At 25.9% G+C, this 26821-nt stretch overlaps 1 protein-coding gene across 2 annotated transcripts; it reads right to left on the bottom strand.

Annotated features, from left to right (window-relative positions):
- Positions 1-136: 136 nt before the first annotated feature.
- On the bottom strand, positions 137-24137 carry LOC130674326 (ATP-binding cassette sub-family G member 4). Of its 2 annotated transcripts, none has more exons than XM_057479625.1 (9): positions 23877-24137; positions 16548-16869; positions 9213-9330; positions 5747-5936; positions 4135-4280; positions 3375-3613; positions 1410-2173; positions 775-1116; positions 137-329 (listed from the first exon to the last, which is right to left on the bottom strand). In XM_057479625.1, exons 2-9 carry the CDS (start codon positions 16738-16740, stop codon positions 171-173), a joined length of 2151 nt encoding a protein of 716 aa, XP_057335608.1. In that variant the 5' UTR covers positions 16741-16869; positions 23877-24137; the 3' UTR covers positions 137-170. The 2 variants fall into 2 exon arrangements, with proteins under 2 accessions (XP_057335608.1, XP_057335607.1); XM_057479624.1 differs by lacking the exon at positions 23877-24137 and adding an exon at positions 17094-17370.
- Positions 24138-26821: the final 2684 nt, after the last annotated feature.

The following is a 26821-nucleotide window of genomic DNA, read 5'->3' as shown; positions in this document are numbered from 1 at the left end:
AATAAATCATTTAATAAATAATTATAATAGTAAATACAATTACACGTTGAAGAACTTCGATACTCGCAAAAATATTTTTGTAAATATTTTTGATTAAAGAAAAAAAAACAGTCAATAAAAATTAACTATTTAATCAGAAAAATTATTGTACGATTTTATAATTAATTTTTTTATCGAGCGGCTTTTAGTTTCCATCTTAAAAATAAGTAGGCCGCGATTCTTAGCACCAGGAAAATTAAAATTAATGCGAGAATATCGAGTGTGAAGTCGGCATCGAGCATGTCGAGTTCCTCGAGCGTCGTCGTCGGTTCCTTGAAGTGACAGTAGGGCTGAAATTGAAAATAAAATTGATATTTTGTTATTTTTTGCGCACCTCGATCGCGAAGCGCCAAAATTTGAATTGCCAGACTTGAAGGGTTTTTTGAAAGTTGATTTGTGAGTAAAATAATAGAGATAAGGAAAAAGTGATAAGGAACTTTTTTGTAGAGAATTAAATTTCCTACAAAAAAGGTATTTTTGAATTTTTGTGTCAAGTCGATATTTAAGCCGTGATTATAATTTTAAATAATAATTTTTTTATTGGATAAATTTTTGGATTCAATTTTCTCACGTTTACTTCGAAGTCAAATTTTGGAAAAATGAGTAGAAATAGAGAAAAATTGATAAAAAACTTTTTTGTAGAGAATTAAAATTCCTACAAAAAAGGTCTTATTACATTTTACCATAAAATGAATATTTGATACACAAAAGTATTAAAAATAAAAAAATCCTAACCTGGAAACACTTGAGCTTAGAACGGGCGAATCCATAAGTGGCCAAGGCAGTGCCTTCGAACCCATATCTGATGTAACTCAAGTACGTGATCCACCTCAAGTACACGGGTATCGCATCGAAGCTGACAAAGAACCCAGAGAACAGCAAAAATGGTACCGACATCACAGGGGCCAGGAAGACGCCATTTTGTACATTCATTGCGGCTCCAACGACCAGACCCACCGACTGCGCGACATATGAAATTAGCAAACAGGCGCCCACGAACATACTGAATCTCATTGCGTCCAACGGCTGACTCGTCATGAAGTAAACGATGCACAGATACATCATACAGAAAATTGTCTGAAAAAACATTTAAATAAAAATCTCGCAGCGGCCATATTTTGTTATCTTTTAAAAAGTCTGATTGGTTTTTCGCAAATATCTCCTTAAATATCAAGTTTTTAAAAAAATCATAAGAGATCTTTTTTGTAGCGCTTTAAATTCTCTACAAAAAAGATATCTTATAGTTTTTAAAAAAACTCAATAGTTATCGAGATACTCGCAGTTTAAATTTCCTGAGGTATTCCGGAGTTCAATGACTGCCGAGGGTTAATTAAATAAATAATGAAAATAATTAAAATAATGAAAATTACCTGGAATGGAAGATCCGATATAGTGATGGCTAAATAATATGACTTTAATGAGTACCATCGGTTGAAATTTTCTTTCATCAGAACCGGCATCTCCAGCGGAAATGACAATATCGTAATAGTCATTGATGTGTACATGAGAAACAACATATTGAAGAATAAGAATCCTAAATTACTCAGCACTTTACCACCGTCATTACCGATGTCGTAGTAAAGTGCGCCGATAAGTAACCCCACAAGAATGTGAGCGAAAAGACGGAGGTACATGAGCGTCCAGTCCCGACGGCTGAAAAGCAACGTCCGTTTCAAGACGATCCAGAACTGGGTCAGCTCTGAGGTCGGATATCTCTTGGGAGTGAGAACCATCGTTTCGTCTAACAACGAAGTGTTTACGTCGATATTGTCCTTCTTTTCGTCGACTGTTATCACCAAGTCGTGCTTCGAAATATCGTTGGTCGCGTACGTCGGTATCACGCCGCCATTGCTATGGTTGTCTTTCAGGTTGAGGCCCTCGGTCTTGCTGTCGGGGTATTTTTCTTTTATGTTGCTGGCGTCGTTTTTGTCGGTAATGGGAATCGTCACCTCGAGGAGACCTGATGATTTTTCGTCCTTCGTTAGGCCGTTCACGCCCTGGAGCGCGTTGTTCAGGTTGTCGGACTTTGAGTCCGGGAAGGGGTAGCCGTCGCGGATGTCATGCTTTCCATTTTTTATGGCGTTCACCATTGTCGATATATTGTCTCCATATTCGCCGCAGGCTACTTCGATTACTGCAATTTAATTATTAATTATAAGATAAATTTCTTTGGGGGTTAGGCTTAAGCGCGAACAGAAGGTCGTCGGTTCAAATCCAGCTCATGGTTTTTTTAGATTTTTTTATTCTTTTAAATTTTAAATGGAATTAGACTTTAATTTGGGCTTTGACTTTTATTTAGACAGAGTAATTTTTTAAGTAAATAAAACGGTTTTTTAAATTCAGATAAAATTTTGGGCTGTAATTTTAAAAAAAATTGTATTTTGGAAAGTAAACCCTCAAATTTTTGTACTAAATTTTGTAGTCGACTAAAGTCGATTTTTTATGAGAAATTAAATTTTTTCTGCATTTAAAATTTGAAAATATTTTGAGTAGAAATTAAATTTTTTTTTTGAATTCAAATAAAATTTTGGGCTATAATTTAAAAAAAAGTGGAATTTTTTAAAGTAAACCCTTAAATTTTTGTATTAAATTTTGTAGTCGATTTTTTACAAAAAATTAAATCTTTTTTGCATTTAAATTTTGGAAATATTTAAAAAAAAATTGTATTTTTAAAAGTAAATCCTTAAAAAATTTTTTAGATATATTTCTTAGTTGACTAAAAAATTGAATTTTTTTGCGTTTAAATTTAAAAATATTTTAACTAAAAATTAAATTACATTTTTAAAATGTAATTCAAGTTTCGAACTGTAACTTAAAAAAAAAAAATGAATTTTTAAAAGTAACCCCTTAAATTTTTGCATTAAATTTTGTAGTCGACGATAGTCGATTTTTTATAAAAAATTCTATTTTTTTTGCCTTTAAAATTTGAAAATATTTTAAGTAGAAAATACAAAATTTTTTTTTTAAATTAAAATTTTGGGCTACAATTTAAAAAAAAAATTGTATTTTTAAAAGTAAACCTTAAAAATCTTTTAATTTATTTTTTAGTCAACTAAAAAACTAAATTTTTTTTGCATTCAAAGTTCAAAAATATTTCAATTAAAAATTGAATAATTTTCTAAAAATTTATTTCAAATTTTGGACTCTAACTAAAAAAAAATTTGAATTTTTTAATGTAACCCCTTAAAATTTTTTTGCTTTCATCCAATTTGAAAATCTAGAATTTTTTTTACCATTTTACCCAGTAATTAATTCCCTTATTTAAGAAAAAATTTGTTATCAGATCTCAGAGAATTAAAAAAAAAATACAGTAAATAAATAAACTGTCGACTTACTAAATGAAGCCGGATTGTGATAACTCGGACAATTAAGTCCCTGATAACGTAAGAACGGTACCAATTGTGATGTTGAACCTTGATATACACACTGGCCTTCAGCTAAAGTGTACAGAGCATCGAACATTTCAAATAATCTCGCACTTGGCTGATGTATCGTGCATATTATTGTCCTTCCACCTCGAGCAAGTGTTTTTAATAACGAGATACATTGGAAGCATGATGATGAATCCAAGCCACTACAAAACAAATCACTTTTTTTTCAGTACAAATTTAAACAAATAACTAAAAAAATCCCCACTTATTTTTTTTTAAATTCGTAACTTAAAATTTTTAGCTAAAGTTTTTTTATTAAAAAAAAAAATTACTGTAGTATATATTTAAATAAAAATAAATTTATATGTGAAAGCGAAGATAAGATAGTAGAGAATCAGCACAAATGAATCATCGCTTTCTCTCAAAGTTCTTAAGCTGTACAATAGTAAATATACTTTTACTTTTAAATTAAATTAAAATTTTTTTATGTATATTTTCTTTGTTACAAACAATAATCGTGACTCATGACCTCAAGAGTTTATTTTAAAATTTGTATATATATATATGTATATATATATGAGAGATAAAAATGAAAATATTTGAATTTGATTTAAGGATAGACATTTAAATGATGGATATTTAAATGAGTAGTTGGGAATTGAATAAAAATTTTTGGTCCTTGAGACGAATGAAAGAATTTAATTTGACGGGTAAAGTTGATTACCTCGTGGGCTCGTCGAAGAACATTATTGGAGGGTTGTTAACCAGTTCCAATGCGATGGATAAACGTTTTTTCTGTCCTCCACTCAAGTTCGAGGTCATTGTGCGACGATGCTCTGCCAATCCGAGTGTTTCAAGGATCTCTTGGATCTGTAATTTTTTCAACAGGATTTATTAATTAATTAATCAAGTAATTAATGAAAATTAATTTACGATCATGATAATTATTTTAATTTTTATTAGAACGATAGAATTGAATTTTTGAATTTTTATTTCCCGCGAATTTTCTTGAGGATTTTTTTTTATTATAAATTTTTTAAAAATTAAATTCTGAGGGAACTAATCAAAATTATGAAAAATTTGTAAGGACCTTTTTTGTAGAGAATTAAATTTCCTTACCTTTTGTAGAGAATTAAATTTCACGGAAAACGAATTTTTGACCTGTAAAAATAATAAAACAAAACTCCGTACCTCCAAGTGACGAAGTGAGTCCGGATTTGTGTGCGTGCGTGTGTGCACTTGTGAGTTTGAGCGTGTGTGTGCGATTTTAACACCGCGCGGAGTTAAAATGAGTCCATTTTTAACACCGCTTTTTTTACAGTGTAGAATTGAATTATTTGAATTAAAATTTCCCGCGAATTTTCTGAAGAAATTTGTTTTTGATTCTAAACTTTTTAAAAATTAAATTCTGAGTGAACTAATCAAAATTATGAAAAATTTGTAAGAACCTTTTTTGTAGAAAATTAAATTTCCTAAAAAAAATGTCTGATTGGATTTTCACGTAAAACGAATTTTTGACCCGTAAAAATAATAAAACAAAACTCCGTACCTCCAAGTGACGGAGTAAGTCCGGATTTGTGTGTGCCCTCGAGTGTTTGAGTGCGTGTGCGTGTGTGCGCTCGTGAGTTTGAGTTTGAAGATGTGTATGTGCATGTGCGCGTGTTTGGGTGCGTGTGTGTGTGTGTCAAAATATTTTTTGCGTTTTATAAGTTTCCCAAAGTTAATACTCTGAGCGGACGCAGTTTACTCCGCTTTTACACCGGTATTTCAACACCGCTGAATTACACCTTCTACACCGGTGTAACTTCATTTTCACACCGCTCTTTTTACAGTGCAAAATTGAATTATTTGAATTTTTATTTCCCGTGAATTTTCTCAAGAAATTTTTTTTTTAATTCTAAATTTTTTAAAAATTAAATTCTGAGTGAAATAATCAAAATTATGAAAAATTTCTGAGGACCTTCTTTGTAGAGAATTAAATTTCCTAAAAAAAATGTCTGATTACATTTTCACGTAAAATGAATTTTTGACCGGAAAAATAATAAAACAAAATTGTAAAAAATATGGGGAGTGAACGCGGATTAAATTCGGAGTAAATACAAAGCGGGTGTTTTTTTTTTTAATTTCCTTGGAGTAAAATTTACTCCGCAGAAGAGTTTATTTTAATGTTTACACTCCGGTTCGCAGTGAATGCGTATTCGGAGTGATTTTTTTTTAAACTCCGTACCTTCAAGTGACGAAGTGAGTCCGGATTTAAATAAAATCGGTAATAACTCCGAATTCACTCCCGATTTTTCTAAATGATATTTTTAAAATAAAAATAAAAATTTACGTACAAGTTCTTCCTTCTCTGCTTTGTCAATTTTACTGCTCAATTTTAAACTAGCCGCGACTTTCATAGCTTCTTCAACGGTAAGATTTCCATGTAATTGATTATCTTGCATAATATAAGCTGATAATTTTCTAAATGTGCTCAAATTTCTTTCATTTCCATTCATCGTTATACTGCCTTCCGTTCCTGAAGATCTATAAAAAGAAACCATAAACGTAAATAAATAAATAACTTTTATAAAAACATATATTTTTTTTTCTTATCAAGGTCCAGTGGAAAATAAAAATTAACCTGACATTCTAAAGTCAAAAAACCGGTTTCAATAAACGATTAAAATAACCGAAGGTAAAGTCAATGACTTAAAAAGTGACCTTTGCTCTTGAAAATTTTAACTTTTCTTATTTGTTGTTGTTACAAGAAATTGTAAATAATTATTTTTAAACGAAAAACCGGTTGTTTAAACTTTCGCGGGCTTTTTAATTTTTTTTGTTGGTTTTAGTTTAATTTTATCCTTGAATTTATCCAACGTAATATTCATATGTAGTATACGTATATATAGAAGGAAAAAGCCATGACATTCGATAAATATATATATTGCCTTGACACCGTGGAGTTGACCTATAGATCTACGTGCAATAAATTAAACTAGGAAGCCCTTGTTGTTGAATACTAATTACATTTTTTTATTATTTATCATTTTTTTTTTATTTTGTAAATTAAAATTCAAATTTTTTATTGCAAATAAATTTTTAAATAAAAAGAAAAAATGGGCGAATTTAAAAATTAATAATTGGCGGGAAAAAAATTATGATCTAGATCTAGATGATAAATTTTTTTTTTGGTATTTAGATCTATGATCTATGGAGATCACAGCTAGAGAAGGGGAAATTCGAAAATTGTGACGTATGAAATTTTTGAAAAAATTCCGGGGTCTCGGAACAAAAATTTCAATGAAAGTTTTCGATCTAAAAAGATCTGGAACTTACTGTAGATCCATTAGCAAAAAAAAAAATTAATTTTGAGTGAAAATTTATCAGATCTTAGTTTTAAATTTTTTTATCTCAGTAAGAATTAAAAATTCAAATTTTTTAAAATATTTCGGCGGCTAATAAAAGAAAATTTTTAAAATATTTAAGATCTAAGATCTTGATAGATCTATTGATCTAAAAAATTTGATCTATAAATTGATCTAATGTTTTGTCTTAAGATCTGATTTATTTTCTTAATGAGATAATTTTTAAATTTAAATGAAACCTGCGAAAAAATTAATTTCGCGGGAAATTTAAAATTTTGAATTATGAAATTACCGTCAAAATTATTTCATTTTAATCACTTGTTGCAAATTAATTTAAAAAAAATTACTTAATCAAGTATTAATCAGTGATAAATTAATGAGAAATTTTATTATTCAAAATTGAGATAATTAATAATTATGATTAAGTAGACTATCAATTATTAATTATTAGTAATAAACTACTTTGTTAGTAAATTTTTTACTGCAATTTGATAAAAAAATGAATAAATTAGATCAATAATCAATTAATTGATTAATAAAGAATTTTTTAATGGTTCATGAAATTTAAATTAGGAGAAAAAAATTAATAATTTAATTGATAAAATCTTACGGAATTTGATGACAAAAAAAAGAAAATTAAAAATGAAATAATTTACAAATAATTGCAGAATAATTACTAATGTAATTGTAAACGTAATAAACTGACGTAATGTTAAATTAGAAAACGTAATTATTGCAATAATATAGTTATATTATCATATTTAAAATATAAACTTTTCCTTATTCCTTAATATATATATAACAAAAAAAAAAAGAATTTCTATAGTCTGCATAAAATTACCGATTGAAAGTGGTCTCAACTTTCAAAAAGTAAAATTTCCATTTCACTGTCGCATAAATTTAAAATTTTTATTTATTTAAACAAATAAATATATTTTATAATTATTACAATATATATTGCAATAACTTTAGTGTATTGTTTTATCGTCGTATCATTTCCCGTTTAATATACAACCGGAAATCGCGACTTGTCGTCCGTTATTGACGTAATTGTTAGTTTTTAAATTCCATAACAATAATAATATTTTATTTTATTTTATTACGTGTTTTTTCTTTTTTTAAACAAGAAATAAATATATATATATATATATATATATATATATTAGGGTGCGTCATTTCGGAGCAACATTTTTCTTTTTTAAATGCATGTGAAAAAAATCATAGTTCAACAAAAAAAAAAAAAATTTCGCGTAAGAAAAAAAATTCTATGTCGATTGCAGACCTAGCTCATTTTTTTTTTAACTTGGAGTATTTTTACCTCGTTAACAAATCGATAGATCGAATAGACTAATACATATTTTGTAGGAAATTGAACGCTCTACAAAAAAAATTTCTTATCATTTTTCGATAAATTCATCTATTCAAAAATTATTAGAGCTCGAAGTAAAGTTGGAGATCTTTTTACTTTTCCAGCGAAACTATCAGACTTATCATAAAATGTTATAGGGTCTTTTTTGTTGACAATTTTATTCTCTACAAATTACTATCACTAAAGTTTTTTCAAATTCCGCATTATTTTCTATTTATTTTCATTTCAATTTCAAGCTCTTAAAAAAGTGGTTCTGGTCGATTTCAAGAGCTCGACATTGAAATGAAAATAACTAGAAAACAATGCGAAATTTGAAAAAACTTTACTGATAATAATTTGTAGAGAATAAAATTGTCAACAAAAAAGACCCTATAACATTTTGTGATAAGTCTGATAGTTTCGCCGGAAAAGTAAAAAGATCTCCAACTTTACTTCGAGCTCTGATAACTTTTGAACGGATGGATTTATCAAAAAATGATAGGAGACCTCTTTTGTAGAGCGTTCAATTTCCTACAAAAATTTGTATTAGTCTATTCGATCTATTAGTTTGTTAACGAGTTAAAAAAAAAATTTCCCGTGTTATTTAAATGGGAAATCGAATTTTCCAATAAGCTAGGTCTGTAATCGACATAGAATTTTTTTTCTTGCGCGAAAATTTTGTTTTTGTGTTGAACTGATTTTTTCCACATGCACTTAAAAAAAAATTTTGCTCCGTAATGACGCACCCTAATATACATATAGCATATATATAATTAATACATTAATTTACTTGGACTTTGAATTTAAATAAAATTCTTAATATCAATAAAAAAAAAAAATTGATTCTTATCTTTTATCAATTTTATTTACTTTTTATCTACAGAACTTAACCTGATACTTTACGGAAATAATTAATTAATTTTTCAAATTTTGTTAATGAGGCTGCAGATTAAATTTTAAAAAAATTCAAATTCTATGAATTTTTTTAAATTTTCAAGCCCGAAAAATTAAAAAATCAACAAGTTGACCGTTTTAGGAAATTTTTTTTTCTTTGCAAAAAAAAAAATTCTGAATAAATATTTATAAAAAAAAAAAAAAAAAACTCACTTGTATCCAGTAAGAATATTAAGTAAAGTTGATTTTCCAGCGCCAGACGGTCCCATTATTGCCGTAAGTTCGCCGGATCTTAATCTCCCACTGACAGATTTGAGAATTGTCTTCTCATCTTAAAAAAAAAAAAATTCAAAAATTCATTAAAACCCAAAAAAAAAAAAAAACTTTTTCAACTGACATTTATATAAAATCATTCAATATTTTATAAATAGAATCATGATATTAAATAAATTTTCAATGACTCAGGATCTAGAAACATTTGAGTCCTAAAAAAAAAAAAAAAAAAACTGACCGCAATTTTGCAATAAATTTTTTTTAAATTTCAAGGTATCTCCATTTATTCATAAATTCTAGTAAACATTCACTTGCACCTCTTATATTTTTATATATAAATATAAAAAAAAAAAAAAGTTTTTTAATTGATTTTAAGTTTAAGGTCTAAATCCATACATATATATATATAAATATATGTATACATATTTATATATATTTATTTGAAGATATCATGTTAATATATTACGCATAAATATATGAATATATTGCAGCTTAAATGGAATGTAGGAAAGTTCTGGCTAAGGATTATCGCAATTCAGCGAACCGCGAATGTAATTCCGGTCTTATGCCAGTCTCTGATATATTTCTTGCTCTTTTTTTTCGCTAATTTATTTATACGCAATATATTCATGTAGTAGAATGGGGGAGGGGAGGGGGGGGTAATGGGATTAAATAATAAGCGAATATGAAATAGGGAAAGAAAGTGAATTTATTCATAGAAATAATCAGCCCTCGGGCGATTGCCAAACTACATAGTAATGACTATTGTAAATATGAGAGCCCTGACCGCATTTACTATCGAGTACTCGAGGTCTTATGATCAATCTTCTTTTAAATGAATATTAAAAAGAGAAAAAAATAATTGTTGTTATTATTGATAATTTAGTTGATTAGAAGGACAATAATGAATTTTGATGAGCGTTATCGCTGACTATTTGAGATAAGGAATTGTAATAGGTGATTACAGTAATGGAAATTTAATTTTGAAGACGTTAGTGTCGATAAGGAATTTTTAAAATCGAGAGTTTGGAGGTACGGAAGTTTTGAGTGAAGAATATGCAGTTTTTAAAAGTTATTTAATCGTTTTAATGATGATAACTTTTGAAGAATTGATTTTATGGTAATTGTTGTTGAGACAAAAATTGGAGGTAATTAAATTCCCTTTACGATGAACATTAATAATGTGTACTTATTTCAATTATTTATCAAGATATAGCTGATCAAAGTTAAAATTCCTAATTTAGTTTTACGTCAGACTTTCAATTATTATTCAATTTTCCATTTTTATTTATATCTTATGAATTATTATACATAAGTACACATCATTTATGATCATTAGAAAGGTAATTGAATTTCCTACAATTTTGATATGCATAAAAAATTTCCTAGGATCAATAGTTTTAAAGTTACTGCCATTTAAAGCACAGAAAATTTCACCGTCAGATAAATAAATCTGTTTAAATTACTGTAACTTTTAAACAATTAGTTTTACACTAATTACCATGAGAACCAACAACCACTAATGATGTATATTTATTTCAATTATTTATCAAGATATAGCCGATCAAAGTTAAAATTCCTAATTTAGTTTATTCTCAGACTTTCAATTATTATTTAATTTTCCATTTATATTTATATCTCATTAATTATTATAAATAAGTACACATCATTTATGGTCATTAGAAAGGAAATTTAATTTCCTACAATTTTGATATGTATACAAAATTTCCTAGGATCAATATTTTTAAAGTTACCGCCACTTAAAGCACAGAAAATTTCACCGTCACAAATAAATAAATCTGTTTAAATTACTGTAACTTTTGAACAATTAGTTTTACACTAATTACCATAAGGACCAAAATTCGAGGAAATTAAATTCTCTTTCCAACGACCAATAACAATGTATATTTATTTCAATTATTTATCAAGATATAGCCGATCAAAGTTAAAATTCCGAATTTAGTTTTTCGTCAGACTTTCAATTTTTATTTAATTTTCTATTTTTATTTATATCTCATTAGTTATTATACATAAGTACACATCATTTATGGTCATTAAAAAGGAAATTGGATTTCCTACAATTTCGATATCAACAAAAAACTTCCTAGGATCAATAGTTTTAAAGTTACCGCCACTTAAAGCACAGAAATTTTCTTTGTCCAAAAAACAAATACGTCAAAATTACCATAACTTTACACAATTAATTTTACACTAATTACCATAAGTACTAAAATTGTAAGAAATTTAATTTCAGTTTCACAAACCCCATAAAATATATACTATCTCATATATTTTTAAAAATATTGCCAATCAAATTGAAGTAAAAGTTGCAAAAAATTTTATTACTCTAGTGGGCCGTTAATTCATATATATATACATATATATATTTATATTCATCGGGTCAATGGCAGAGAAGTTGTGTACGTCGTAATAATAAAATTTAGTTTTTATTTTTTATTTTAAAAATAAAATTTTGAAATCCACACAGTGGATGCATAAAAAATGATCTTTCGCGATGACGACATTCAGCAATTTTACGACTTAATTCATCTACATAAAAGTCAGGAATTGTAAAATATTACGGTACTTGCACAATTAGTTAATTACCTTTAATTTATTAATTATTTTTATTATTTTAAAATTTATATTTCATTTAAATATTCAAAAGTTGTTACAAAAAATCTAACTCATTAAATAATAATAAAAGAAAAATAAAAAATTACAGTTATTAACATTTATTAGTCTGTCATGTTGCAATAACAATCGTGCGTCCAATCTATCACGCTAGATTACTAACAGTCGATATTTTTTTTCTTTTTTTTAAATTGTTAATTTGTTATTTTACTTATCTGTCAAATCGCTAGTAAATTAAAATAAAATTATTTTGCAATATTTTTCGTTTCGTTTGTCTGACATTTTTTAGCTGCCAATTAATTTAATTTTATACAAACAAAATTAAAAAAATTATAAACCTGTTTTTTAACCAGTCATTAATTTTTTACTCACTCACTTTTGTTTAAATATTTTGTAAAATATATTTTAAATTTTAAATCAGAGACAAATCATCTCAAGTCTTATGAAACGTATTATTAAATGTATATAAAAAATCGCCTGCGTGCGTGACTAGGAATAAATTTTTTTTTATTTAGACGTTTAAAAATAATTTGCCGAAGGTCTGATGATAAAATAATTTTTTTCTAGAAAAATTGATTAATTAGTGTAGAAGTTACGCAAAATTTAAGTTTGTTGGCAGCACTGGCCTTTGGTTTCTGAAGCAAATTCTATAAAATTGTTGATTTTACAATTAAAATATCAAAGTTTATTTAATTTTGATATTAAATACAAAAATTAATAGATATTTGGTATGAAAAAGCATTTGAAAAATTTGGAGGAAATGTATTTTTTAAATTTCCCGCCAAAAAATTTTTATTTACTATGCTGCTATCTAAAAATATTTTTTAAAATCAATCATGTAGTAAAAATACTAAAAATAACTTTCTGATGGTAGCACGCGCCTTAGGCTCGTGTGGCAAATTTAAAAATCATTTCTTTAATTTGCTTATGAAACTTCTTATTACTTGTATATCAAAAATCGCCTGCGTGACTAGTAATACTTTTTTTTTTATTTAGACTTTCAAAAATAATTTGCCGAAGGTCTCAAGAAGATGAAAATTTTTTTTTCCAATAAAAAATACTTAATTAGTGTCGATATTGCGCAAAGTTTCAGTTTGTTGGCAGCACTCGCCTTTGGCTTCTGAAGCAAATTTTATGAAATTGTTGAATTTCATCAACAAAATATCAAAATGTATTCAAATTTGATATTAAATCCAAAAATTAATTGATATTTGAATTTAAAAAAAAATAAAAAAAGTGTTTGAAAAATTTGGAGGGAATTTTTTTTAAATTTCCCGTCAGAAAATTTTATTTACTATGCTACCATCTAAGAATATTTTTTTAAACCAATCATGTAATAAAAATACTAAAAATAAATTTCTGATGGTAGCACGCACCTTAGGCTCGTGCAGCAAACGCAAAATTGTTTTCTTTAATTTTGGCGGCAAATACAAATATTTAAATATTTTATTTGTAATTTAATTTCTTCTTATAATCATTTTCTAAATAAATACTAAAAATAACTTTCTGGTGGTAGCACGCGCCTTAGGCTCGTGCGGCAAACGTAAAATTGTTTTCTTTAATTTCCGCGGCAAATACAAAAATTTAAATATTTTTTATTTGTAATTTAATTTCTTCTTATAATCATTTTCTACATAAATACTAAAAATTGAAATTCAAATAATGAATTTAAATAAAAAGTGTAGTTAAATATTTGTTCGCAATTGTGTAGGTACTCGAGATATGTTAACTACGTAAACTATGTTAAAGTGAACAAGATTATTTAAAGAGTACTACTGGTGTTTAGCAAATTAAACTTGCATATGTAAATGTTTTTAAAACAAGAAAGTATCCGTGACATAACTTAGCGATGCATTTAAAATATATAAAGAAGAGGGCGTATTTACTTCCGTCATTTGCGTATCTACTTCACTCTACATGTCAATCTATGAACGCGCATACAATAAAAAAATATATATAAAATTATTATATAAAAAAAAAAGTTGCGCAATTTTTAAAAAATAACACAACAGTATTTTAAGATAAAATTTGTTTAAAAAATTATTATTGTATGCTCTAGTAATGTAACAGAATAGAACACTTTCACTGTGGTCAATGTCATCGGAAAACCTGTTTCTGTTTCAATACCTACGTATTTTATTTGAAAGAGCAACAAGTTTTAGATCTAGATAAAAAAATTGTGTCGACGTAAATATCGGATTTATTTTTTTTAATTTCAAGTTTTCAAGGTTGAAATATTAATTAATTTTTTTTAAATTGCAAAAACTGTTTTTAAATTTTAAAAATTTGCTGCTGATTATAATTTTGCCCCTGAATTTTTTTTTTTAAACAAAAAATTTATCAATATTTTTCGTTGTTGTTTTTGAAGGAATTTTCATATTATATATATTTATCTATATCAATATATATGTATTGATATTTTTTAAAACTGACTTTCTAACGATAGAAAGTATTTTTAGTTCCAGTAGATTTTTTAAACGAGTGATAGAAATTTAGTAGTCAGTTTAAAAAAAAAAAATTAATAATAATTATTTTTATTAAAAGATATGAATATTTTCATTGTATTCTAATAAAAAAATATATGAATACTATAGGAGAATTGAATTTATCAATTTTGATAAAGACTGAGATCAGAGTTCATTATTTTTTAAATCAAATTTTAATCATTGCGATTATCAAATATGTCAGTGACTTATTTTTGTCATCACTATTTTTTTTATCTCGACTAGCTCAATAAATTTTTTAATCGAGTGAAAAAAAATTGAGCTGTTAAAAAATATATATTTTTATTGATGAATGAAAATAATAAAAAATTATTGAATGTTTAGTTAGAGTTCTGTTATTGCGATTCGTGAATGAAGTAACACAAGGATTAGGTAAGATTATTTTGTCTCTAACTATAAATTACATGTATCCATTCATATTTATGATGAGAAGATAATTGTAAGACCGCCAGCTAACTGTACTAGATTATCGGTCATTAAAAAAAAAATTTATTAATTTTAAATAAATAAAACTTTTTTTTATTAATTAAAATAAATTATTTAGATTTTTTTTCCTTTTTAAGTATGGGATTGTAATAATTTATATATTTATTTAAATATTTTAGGGCAATGAGTTTATTTTTTTTTTAACTTTGAGGGATGGAAATTAAAATTAAAATACAAAGGAAAGTTTTTTTAATCAGTAGATTGTGTTTAATTTTTTTTTAAACGGATGTTTTTATTCTGAGGCCTGAGGAATATTTTATGAGTACTTTAGAGAGGTTTTAAGTTCCCGTGTAAGTTTGTACGATTGTACGAGTCGACAATATCTCGATAATTAACAAACCGATTTAAATTATTCCCAAAGCGATCCAAGCGACTAATCGATCCTTAGATCCCACTTTATTTTTATATCAATCAGTCAAGTCATTTTTAAATAATTCAACAAATATAATAAAAACCAAAACAAAATTTTTAAAAGTTTTTATTGAAACAACTCGTAACTTCTTTACCGATTGATTTTAAAATAAAATAACGACTGATAAACTGCTTCAATTTCCTAAGACTAATTTAAATATTCAAATTAGCCGCGCATTTAACAAAATCAATTTTTAAGTATTTCAGGGGGATCACGTGTGGTTTGGAAAAAATCGATTCTTGTTTACATACTTTGATAGTCTATACCTTCAAAAATAACATACTAAAATTTCCAGTGCACATCTCAAATAATTTTTGAGTTACAGCCGTCCAAAGAGCAGCCGCTCATCGGTTCTCAAAATTTCATTTTCAAAATTTGCTGCAGTTATAACTCGCAGACAAACAATTTGAAAAAACTAAAAAAACGCACATGTAGAAAATTTAAAAAACTACAGGTGCAATTTTTCTAAATAATTTTTTTTTCAAATTTATCATTTTTATCAAAATTCAAAAATTATTAGACGTCAATTAATTTCAGTATCATCATAAAATAATGAAGTCACCAGACAATTAAAAATTTTGAATTTTTGTTTCAATAATTTAATTTACAAAAAAAAGAAAACTAAAAAAACGCACATGTAGAAAATTTAAAAAACTACAGGTGCAATTTTTCGAAATAATTTTTTTTTCAAATTTATCATTTTTATCAAAATTCAAAACTTATTAGACGTCAGTTAATTTCAGTATCGTCATAAAATAATGAAGTTACCAGACAATTAAAAATTTTGAATTTTTTTTTCAACAATTTAATTTACAAAAAAAAAAAAACTAAAAAAATGCACATGTAGAAAATTTAAAAAACTACAGGTGCAATTTTTCGAAATAATTTTTTTTTCAAATTTATCATTTTTATCAAAATTCAAAATTATTAGGTCAGTTAACTTCAGTATTTTTCTTGGAGCCCCGGGAAATTGCTTCTAACTCGCGGAATTTTAAATAGTTTCGTTCAAAAATTTTATCATATATTTATTATATATCCACAAATATATCTTCAAAACATCAAAACATTCCATGCAGTCGTTTTCCGTAAAAAAATTCCCAAAAATCGCCTTTTTTTACATCAGATTACTGCCCTTTAAATTAGCCGCGGATTCGCGCCAAATCTGCCATCAATCATCCGAATGCTCGTCAAAATTTTTTCTATCATTACTATAAATATATATATAAAATTTCCACTTACTTCCTTTGCGTCCCTCTCTGACTTTGTAAGTTAAATCCGTAAACGCGAGATCAACTGGTGGCCTTTTCGGTAAATGCGTTATAGTTTTCGGCTGAATCGGCACAATCTGAACTCTAACAACCGAACCCTTTCTCGGCTGCATTAAAATTCCATTGGCGTCATCATCCCTCGAACTGTTGCCCTCTAACTTCATTTTCCCAATTCAATCTCTCAACAAATCCAACAAAAAAAACCCTCAGTGGTTTCAAAAAATATTTATTTCTTTAATGAAAAAATGACTTGTGATCACTGACGTACTCGAATCATCGAGAAGCTCAACCACCTGCAACAAAAAAATATATTTTTTCTCTTTATCGTTAAATTGACGTCTATGTAAACGACCAAGTCATCAAAGACCTTCGAACTCTTTACATAATTACTCTAAAAAATTATAACAGTTTTTTAAATTCAAATTAAATCCGCGTTAATTCAAATTTTTAAATTTCATTCCATAAAAAAAATTAATTCCATAGTATTTAATTAATTAATTAATAGAAAAAATCTTACATTATTTAAAAATCACTCGTTTAAAAAAGTCCGTCGTCACGTAAAAAAATAATTAACAATTTAATCATAACTTTTTAAAAATGTTATGATTTAATTCACAATTCACATTTATGATAAAACAAATATGTGAAGATGATTCTGTTAATTAAACTAGAGTGAGACACATTAATTAATTAATTAATTAATCTTGTTAATTTACTTAGCAGAGCGAACGCACGGAGCGCTCGATTACTGCGAGGTTTAATGCTTCGCGTCTGAAGACGGACTGAAAACTGAATTAAAGACTGAGGGATTTAACTGTCGGGCTGTCGGACAGCATAAAGAGCTGAGTTTGAGGTAAAGAAATACCAGGAGATATTAACAGTAAGAGTTGGATACAAGACGGCCGTCACCGTTGACCATCGATCTGACTCGCGGATTTATATTTTAATGATCAGCTCGCGGTTTATGTGAGTGTGTGTGTGTGTGTGGATTGTGTACCATTATTTAATAAAATGTATATAAATTGCGAATAATAAAATGAGAAAAATTAAATTTGTTCAAAGTCGAATTTATTATTTATAATTATTGACATTTAGAAAATTTTTTGCTGATGTCTGGGATTGGGTAATTATTTTTTTTTTGGTAATTTGGATTTTTAAGAGAGTGAGTTTGGAGTTTAGATGATTTTGTGAAGCTAATGGATGAGTGTGAATGTAGCAGACATCAGACAAATTTAAAATTATAAATAAATAGAGTAAATAATTTAAAAAATTTACAAAAAACCCCGTGTAAAAAAAATTATTAAAAAAAGGTTAAAAAAGTGTTGAACTTTTTTTGAACGTCTTTTAAACTTTTGAAAATTCAAGGGAAAAATCAATAAATGTCCTAATATTATTAAGATATGCTAAAACGAAAAATGGTCAGAAATAGTTCAAATCCGTTTTTTTCTGAACATATTTTGCACTGAAAAGTGTTAATTTGTAATATTAGGTCAATTGTTTTTTTCTGTGCATTTTTAGAAGTTTGAAAATAGTTTAAAAAAAGTTCGTCATTGTGTCAAGTCCTGAAGTTTAGAATAGTCAACCCTTTTTTGACCTTTTTTCAACAATTTTTACACGGGTGTAAAAAGTGCATATGCACTTATGAGTTTTTAAATTTTTTAAATGCGCATTTTTTTTTAATTTTTAAAATTAATTATTTACTCTATTTATTAAAAATTTAAAATTTGTCTGATGTCTGCTATATTCAAACTCATAGCTAATGGAGATAATTGAATGTTTGATGTGAGTTTTGAGGGGGAATTTAATTCTTTTGAATTTTGGTCCTTATGGTAATTAGTGTAAAATTAATTGTAGTCATGGTAATTTTGACAGATTTGTTTTTGAACGGTGAAATTGTATGACAATAAAGTTAGCAGACATTTAACAATATTTGGATGTTTTTTTACCAAAAAAAATATTTGGAAAAATTGCACGTATAGTTTATCAAATTTTCTACGTGTGCATTTTTTAAAAAATATTTTTTTTTTATTATTTATATGGTAAAAAAATTTATTTAAATTTTCAAATGTCTGCTAACTACTGTCATTTAAATTTTCTGTGCTTTAAGTGACGGTAACTTTAAAACTATTGATCCTAGGAAATTTTTTGTTGATATCAAAATTGTAGGAAATTTAATCACCTTTCTAATGACCATAAATGGTGTGTACTTATTTATAATAATTAATGAGATATAAATAAAAATGGAAAATTAAATAATAATTCAAAGTATGAGGAAAAACTAAATTAGCAATTTTAACTTTGATCGGCTATATCTTGGTAAATAATTAAAATAAGTACACATCATTAATGGTCATCGTAAAGGAAATTTAATTCCCTAAAATTTTTGTCTCAATGTCAATTACCATAAAATAAATCCTTCAAAAGTTATCATCATTAAAACAATTAATTAATTTTTAAAAACTGTCAATTTCTCAATCAAAATTTCTGTGCCTCCAAACTCACGATTTTCAAAATCTTTGATAGACACCAGAATCTACAAAAATTAATTTTCTTTACAGTAATTCAAAGTTATCTTTATTTCCAAAATTTTTTAAATTACCGCCACTAGAAATAAGAACTCATTTTTAAAAAAAAATCACGTTCCATTTTTAAATAACTGAAGATATTTTCTATAAAAAAAAATCATTAGACGCCACGAATATCAATGAAAAAATTACACAACCGTCAATAAAAATTCTATGAACTGATTACTCATAAAAAAACCAGAAGATTGATCGTTTGAAAAAATCCAATTGTATGTAAAACTATTTTTTTTTTTTTTTTTTAAATTCAAACTAAAATTCAAACACTTCTGGACACTCATCATAGACAAGATTACTTTTAGACCTTGAGTTATCCATTACAACGTATTATTATTATACATATGTACTATAAAGCCTACATTGTATATCTATGTACACATATATATCGTAATTGACTTCTGTACTTAAAATATGCATGTGACATTTTAATTTTCACTGTATCCACATATCGCATGTTAAATATTCCACGCAAGATATTTTCTTATATTAAAACCTTCAATTTTTAATTATCTCATTTGATTACAATTTTTTTTTTTCTAAATATCTGGTATAAAATATTTTTTATTATTTAAAATTTATTATTATTGACAATTTTAATTAAAAAATTAAATAACATTCAGAGTAATATGACGAAATAAGTTAATCATACATTTATATATCACACGTCATAGTAAACGCATTGCGAATAGTAAATGATAATTACAATAGTAAAAATTAATTTTTTTTGCATTATAAATTTTTTTACTTACGAATAATTACAATTCTGTTTAGAAAAAAAAAAAAATTTATTTGAATTGAATTTTATATTTATCTTTGAATTTAAATTACGGCTAAACTATTGAATATATGACAAAAATGCAGAAGATAAAATTTATAGGAAATTTAATTCTCTACAAAGTTGTTCTCGTACAAATTTTTTTTATTTTTGATAGTTCGGCTGCAATTTGAAATTGAAATTTTGTCTAGTGAAAAATAATTGATTTGAAGTCATTTCAATTAAATTTTGTTTTTATCTTTAAATTTAAATTACGGCTAAACTATTAAATATATGACAAAAATGTATCATATCAATTTTATGGGAAATTTAATTCTCTACAAAATTATTCCTATACAAATTTTTTGTATTTTTGATAGTTCGGCTGCAATTTGAATTTGAAATTTTGTCTTGTGAAAAATAATTTATTTATAGTCATTTGAATTGAATTTTATTTTTATCTTCAAATTTAAATTACGGATAAACTACTGAATATATGACAAAAATGTATGAAATAAAATTTATAGGAAATTTAATTCTCTACAAAATTGTGTCTATACAAATTTATTGTATCTTTGATAGATTGGCTGCAATTTGCATTTGAATGTCAAGCAAAAAAATTTTCAAAAATTAAAAAAAAAATTAATATTTAAATATTTTTTGATAATTATTTTAAACAAATATATCATTGATGATTAAATATGTGTATGATATATTTTAATATATGAACAAATTCCAAGAAAACCTTTTTTTTGGAGTCTGATTTATTAATCGAATTTTAATAAAATGTCTAGTATTTGAATTTAGCGCTCGATTTTATTTTTTTTTTTTTTTAATTTTTATGAATAAATTTTCTGTTAAAATAAAATGAATTTTTTGTCAACATTTTACTCTGTGATGATAAATTTATCCAATTACTTGATTAAGAAAAACGTTTTTTCAAATTCTATGATATTGCGCGGGAAAAAAAGTTATTTAATTCATTATTTTTAAAATTCAAATTTCACTAATTAATTTTTTACGAAAATATCATGACAAAGTGTAATTTATGTTTTATAAAAAATTATTTGTTTTTGTCATAAAAAAAAAAAAATAAAATAATAATAAAAATCAGTTAATGAGTCATATTGACAAGCTGATGAATATAAATATTATTAAATTAAAATGTCAGAATTAATTCAGTCTTTATCATCCCGTAAAATATTATTCCAAAGGTTATCATCTGCACTATAATTCTATAAAATAAAATATTCCAGCCTTTTGCAATGTCAAAATAAATCTTTTTTTTTCTACAACTCTTATTATTATTATTATTATTATTATTATTAGTCATTATTATTATTGTTACTATTAGTTATCATTATAAGGTCGTACGAAAATAATAAAGTAATCATTTTATAACAAATTTGTTCCCAATGAATTTCCTATGAATTGCTAATAATTTAAGATGGACATGAACCGATTTAATTATTATTATAATAATAATAAAAAAATTTATTGAAACTATGAAATAAATGAATCGTTTATTTGAGAGCCCCATAAGTCACAAAAACAAAATTTTTCAGGAAAGACAAAAAACATTTTTTTGGAAAAACTTGACATTAAAATAATAAATAAATAATTGAATACTATAATGTTAGCGTCTCTGGAAAAGATTCCAACAAGAAAAATTTAATTTTTTAACTGAAACTACTAAAAAAAATTATTTAAAGTTGATTGAATTATGGGGTTTCTCAACGAAATGGAAAAAAAAGTTATAAAATCATTGTTTTTTTAAATGTTTCCACTCAAATCATTTATTTCACTGATAAAATGAAGTATTAAATATGTATTTGGACTCTGAAACTCAGAAATTACAAAAAGTTATAATTAATTTAAACATTCTAATAAGTCATATAACAGTCAACAACAAAACAACATTTGAAATTAATTTCCCAAAAAAGCGCGAATTTTAAATAAAAAAAAAAAAATGATTTCTGTACAACTAAAACTGCATATGTTTATTTGATTCATTGACTTATGGGGTTTCTCAATTAAATGAAATTGCTGTCACCCCGTTAATTTTTTTTTAATCGCTGATTCGATGCATATTTTGTTTGATTTCTATGGAAGGACATCCAAAGAACCAAAAAATGCAAAAAACCTTATTTCGTAAAAAACATGACTCATGGGGTTTCTCGGATAAACAATTCAAATATAAAGTTGTGAACTTTAATTTTAATCTTGGAATCAATACTTGATTTTATATTTTATATAAACTGTGTAAAAAAAATACTGATACTAAATAAATATATTATTATTATTATTATTACTGTTATTTTCGCTATTACAATTACTATTACTAGTAGTTATTATTATTATTATTATTATTATTATTATTATTACTGTTATTTTTGCTATTACAATTACTATTACTAGTAGTTATTATTATTATTATTATTATTATTATTATTATTATTATTATTATTATTATTATTATTGTTATTATTATTATTATTATTATTATTATTATTATTATTATTATTATTGTTATTATAATTATTATCATGTAATGTATGTAATGTAATGAGTTTTTTAATAGAAGAATTAAACTTTTTTTTTAATTAGCATTTGCTACATTATTAACAACTTCATAGGACTTAATTTAATTAGAGTAATAATCAGTATTCATTTTAAATTAAAGTTATACTTAATATGACTTAATTGTCTCTTCTCTAATTTTGATTGGTAGACCATTATACCACATAAACCCTCTATATATAATAGACTTTTTAGCTGTTTTTGTTCATGTATGTTTAATTTCAATCATTTTATTGTTGCTTGTATAGTAGCTATGCTTGCTATTTATAAGATTAATTTGATCAGATAGATAGGATGATGTTAAGTTATCATTATTATTATTATTATTATTATTATTATTATTATTATTATTATTATTATTATTGTTATTATTATTATTATTATAACATTATGCTGAAGGACTTTAAAGATCGTAGGATAATTTAAAAATTTTTTTTCAAACTACAAAAAATTAAAACTTAAATTTTTTTTATCCCTCACTTCAAAATCCATTAAAATTTTTAAAATTTATTCATTGTTTCAAATGAATCTTTTGTCTTTTTTTTTATTTATTATTATTATTTGTATTAATAATAATAATATTATTTATTGACATTACTGACCAGTAATATCAATATGATTATAAAAAAAAAAAAAAAGAAAAAAGTGGATGACACAAAGTTCAAAGTCCGAGATCGCGATACGCTCTTATATATTCTAGTTTATTATATTATTAAAATATATAACTTTACATTATTCAAATTATTATTTACTAGACTTTAATTTAATAATTAAAAATTAATCAATAAATTTAATTTTCTCCCAAGTCAAAATAAATTTATAATCAAATTTTTATTTTTGAAACATAATCAAATTTATATTTTAATTATTTATGACATAAAATTAATTTATCAACATTTTTATATATAATTTAAACTCATAGAATTATTATTTCAATCTACAGTTACCATAATATTTTTATTTACCTAAAAAATATGAAATTTCAAATTCCCGCGAAAATCAAATTTTTTAAATTTCTGTCCCAAAAACCTGAACTGATTCATTCTAATAATAAATTAATATATCATCATATATATGAGTAAACTAATGACAATATATTAAGATGTAAAAATATAATTTATAATTTTTCATATTTATTTAAAAATAATAAAAGTTCCCGCGGTGAAAGGACGCGCTAATGGGAACCAGTTATTTGATCATTGACCGTAAAATAAATACGCGATCTTGACTTTCGCGAAGAAAGAGAAAGACCCTCAACCTGACCATTCACATATATGTACATATACATATATATGTGTACATATTATTCCATTAATCACAACAGTAACGGATTGAAAACACAAAAGACTGAAAATTAAAACTAAAAAACAAAAGAAAAACTTACCACAATTCCCGGATTAATTTGAATGACATAAATAATAAATTAATTAATTTTAATGATAATTAAATATATCATTTATAATATAAAAAATTATTATGATTTTTTGTTAATAGAAAAAAATCAACACTTGAAATTTACTAAAAACCTGTGACAGGTTAAAAACTAGAGCTTAGATGTCAGTCGTCACTTGATCATCTACTAGACGATTACTAGTCGATTTATATTTATTTTATATATATAGATATATATTTTATAACATTATTATTGAATAATGGATTAGGTGTAATGAGTAATCGCCTTGAAAACAACCAAACAATTATGGCGGATTAGATAGTAGATGGTTTGTATGAGAATGAGAAAGAAAAGATAAATATTGAGTCGGAATGAGAGTAAAATAGATAAAATGAAACGAGATAGCAGCAAACATTAGATACTTGGTCGGTAATTGTAGTTCTGTGTAATCAGCTGGTAATTGGGAGCTGTCTTGCCGATTGTGGGTAGCGGCAATAAATGGCGGGGAAAATTTTGAATTTAAAATTAGATTTTTAAATGAGTGAATATAACAGACAGAGAAATTTTAAATTATTAATGAATAGAATAAATGATTAATAAAATAAAATTTTAAAAAACGCGCTTGTAAAAAGTGCATTTTTCATAAATATTATTTTTTTTCTCTATTTAATTATTTGCTCTATTTATTTATAATTTTAAATTTGTCTGTCTGCTACGTCCACACTCGTATTTTTTAAAATTTTGTTACAAATATTCGGTGATTGTGGGTGAATTTGGCTCTCGTTATATGGCAATGGTTGGCTAGAGCTAGAGCTAGAGCATTTCTGAATCCACCCACAAATAAATTTTAATAAATTTATTAAATTTCAATTTTGAAATTTCGCGCCAAGTTGACGCTACTGCGCCATTGCATTCGACGTTCGAATTTTTGCTAAAGGGGCGGTCGATGAATCGCAAAATCGATTGCTTTGTATCAGCTGACGGTTCGATAGCGACAGTCAATATAATCGAAAATGGCAGTAGTAGTCCAGATCATTACGTTTAAACTGAAACACAGTATTGCAGTTAATCCGCGGAATTATCCATAATATTTATTGCTCACAGTCATTGTTTAATTAAAATGTGAAGTGTTTGTAAAATGTATATTATGCAAAGTGTCTGTGGTGTCGTTAAGTGTTGAGTGTTCAGTGCTAGTGTAAAGTGTTGCTGAGGCTGATGCTGATGACTTCCAAGTTCCTGAGCAAAATCATCTGACATCGTCTGGTGGGAAATAGCAGTCAAGTGACGTTTTTTAGCTGCAATACACTTGGATCAATTTAAATTAAATCTCCAAGTGTATTAGGACACCCTTCTGCATATTATTTCCCCGCCAAGGTTTGTTCAAACACTTGCGTATTTTTTTTCAATATTTTAAATATTCTTCAATCACATTTTGCCGCCATTTTATTTTAACGTACGAATTTTAATTTTTCTCTAATTTTTAATAATTAATTTTTCAAATATTTAAAAAATTTACACAAATTGTCGTCAAAATCAGAAAGTCCCGAAGTTGACGGACATTTGACGAAAAAGTAAAGTTAACTTTTGCTAAGCAAACTCTCCCTGATTGAAAAAATTATTCGAAATGATTCAAAACAATTTAAATCGACTCATATATAGATATACACTTAGCATGGATTAAATCATTTTTTTTAATCAGGGCTGCTGTTAGGGAAGATTTAGTATATCAATATTTAATTTCCCAGACGGCATTCAAGTCGGAATGACTGCTTTACGACGTCTTTTTGAAGGTGTCCTCAAGAAGTTTTATAATCCCTATCCGAAAATTCCCATAGAATCCACTTAAATGCGATAAAAACCGCATAGAATCCTATAGAGTGTATTGGTTTCTATGCGGTTTTTGTCACATTTGAGTAGATTCTATGGGAAGTATTGGATAGGGAAGACTTCTTAAAGATGTCATTTTTAAGAATTCTTAATTGAGAGTTCTTGAAGACTCCATAAATAAGACGTCAGTTTTGTGACGACTAAATGTATACTTTTTTAAACTTCTTTATGAAGTCAAAATTAGGAGCTTCTTAAAGACGTCATGGTAAATTTATACTGAAGTCTTATTTGCGAAATCAGAAAAAAGAACTCTTTTTAAAGACGTCTTACTGAGTTCGCTAGGTGGCTCATTCGACATCTTGAGAACTTCTTAAGGCTCGTGTAAAAAAAATTTTCGTTCATAATGAATTTAGGTCTGAATTTCATGACGAAACTCAGAACGTGACACAAATATGACTTTCATCATGAATTTACTCCAACTTTTCATCTAGTAAATCAGTACCAATTATAAAATTAATTTATTATGTCTTTGAATTAGACTTGGGATGACTTCGATAGAAACTTGACTAATTTTTTACTGAATTAAACCTTTTGTCAAATTTATAGATTCAGAAATTACCAATAAACTTTTTCTATCAAGTACTTGATTTACGTAAATCAGTTTCGATTGTAAAATTAATTTAGTGAATGAACTTCGGATCACTTGGATTTAAATTTTGCTGAGTCATAATTTTGACGTGATTAAAGTTCTTGATACAAATTCATGATGAAAGTCATATTTGTGTCATGATCTGAGTTTCGAGATGAAATTTATATCTAAATTCATTGTGAACAATAATTTTTTTACACGGGGGACTTCTTTAAGATGTTGATGAGACGTCCAAATCATAAATAGGAACTCATTCAGAACTCATCAAGACGTCATTTTGCTATCTGGGTTGCTTAATTAACAGATTTCTAAATGGATTTAAATCTAGTAAATAAAGAAACACATATTGATTTTATATTTTTTTTATATTATTATAATTATCATTACACGTGTACATATTAAAACGTTTACAACGTTCAGTATAATTAATTATTATTCCAATCGTTTTATTTATTTCTGT

This window comes from Microplitis mediator, chromosome 9, assembly GCF_029852145.1.
Source record: "Microplitis mediator isolate UGA2020A chromosome 9, iyMicMedi2.1, whole genome shotgun sequence".
Taxonomy (NCBI): domain Eukaryota; kingdom Metazoa; phylum Arthropoda; class Insecta; order Hymenoptera; family Braconidae; genus Microplitis; species Microplitis mediator.
This window is presented reverse-complemented; position numbering and strand designations above follow the sequence as displayed.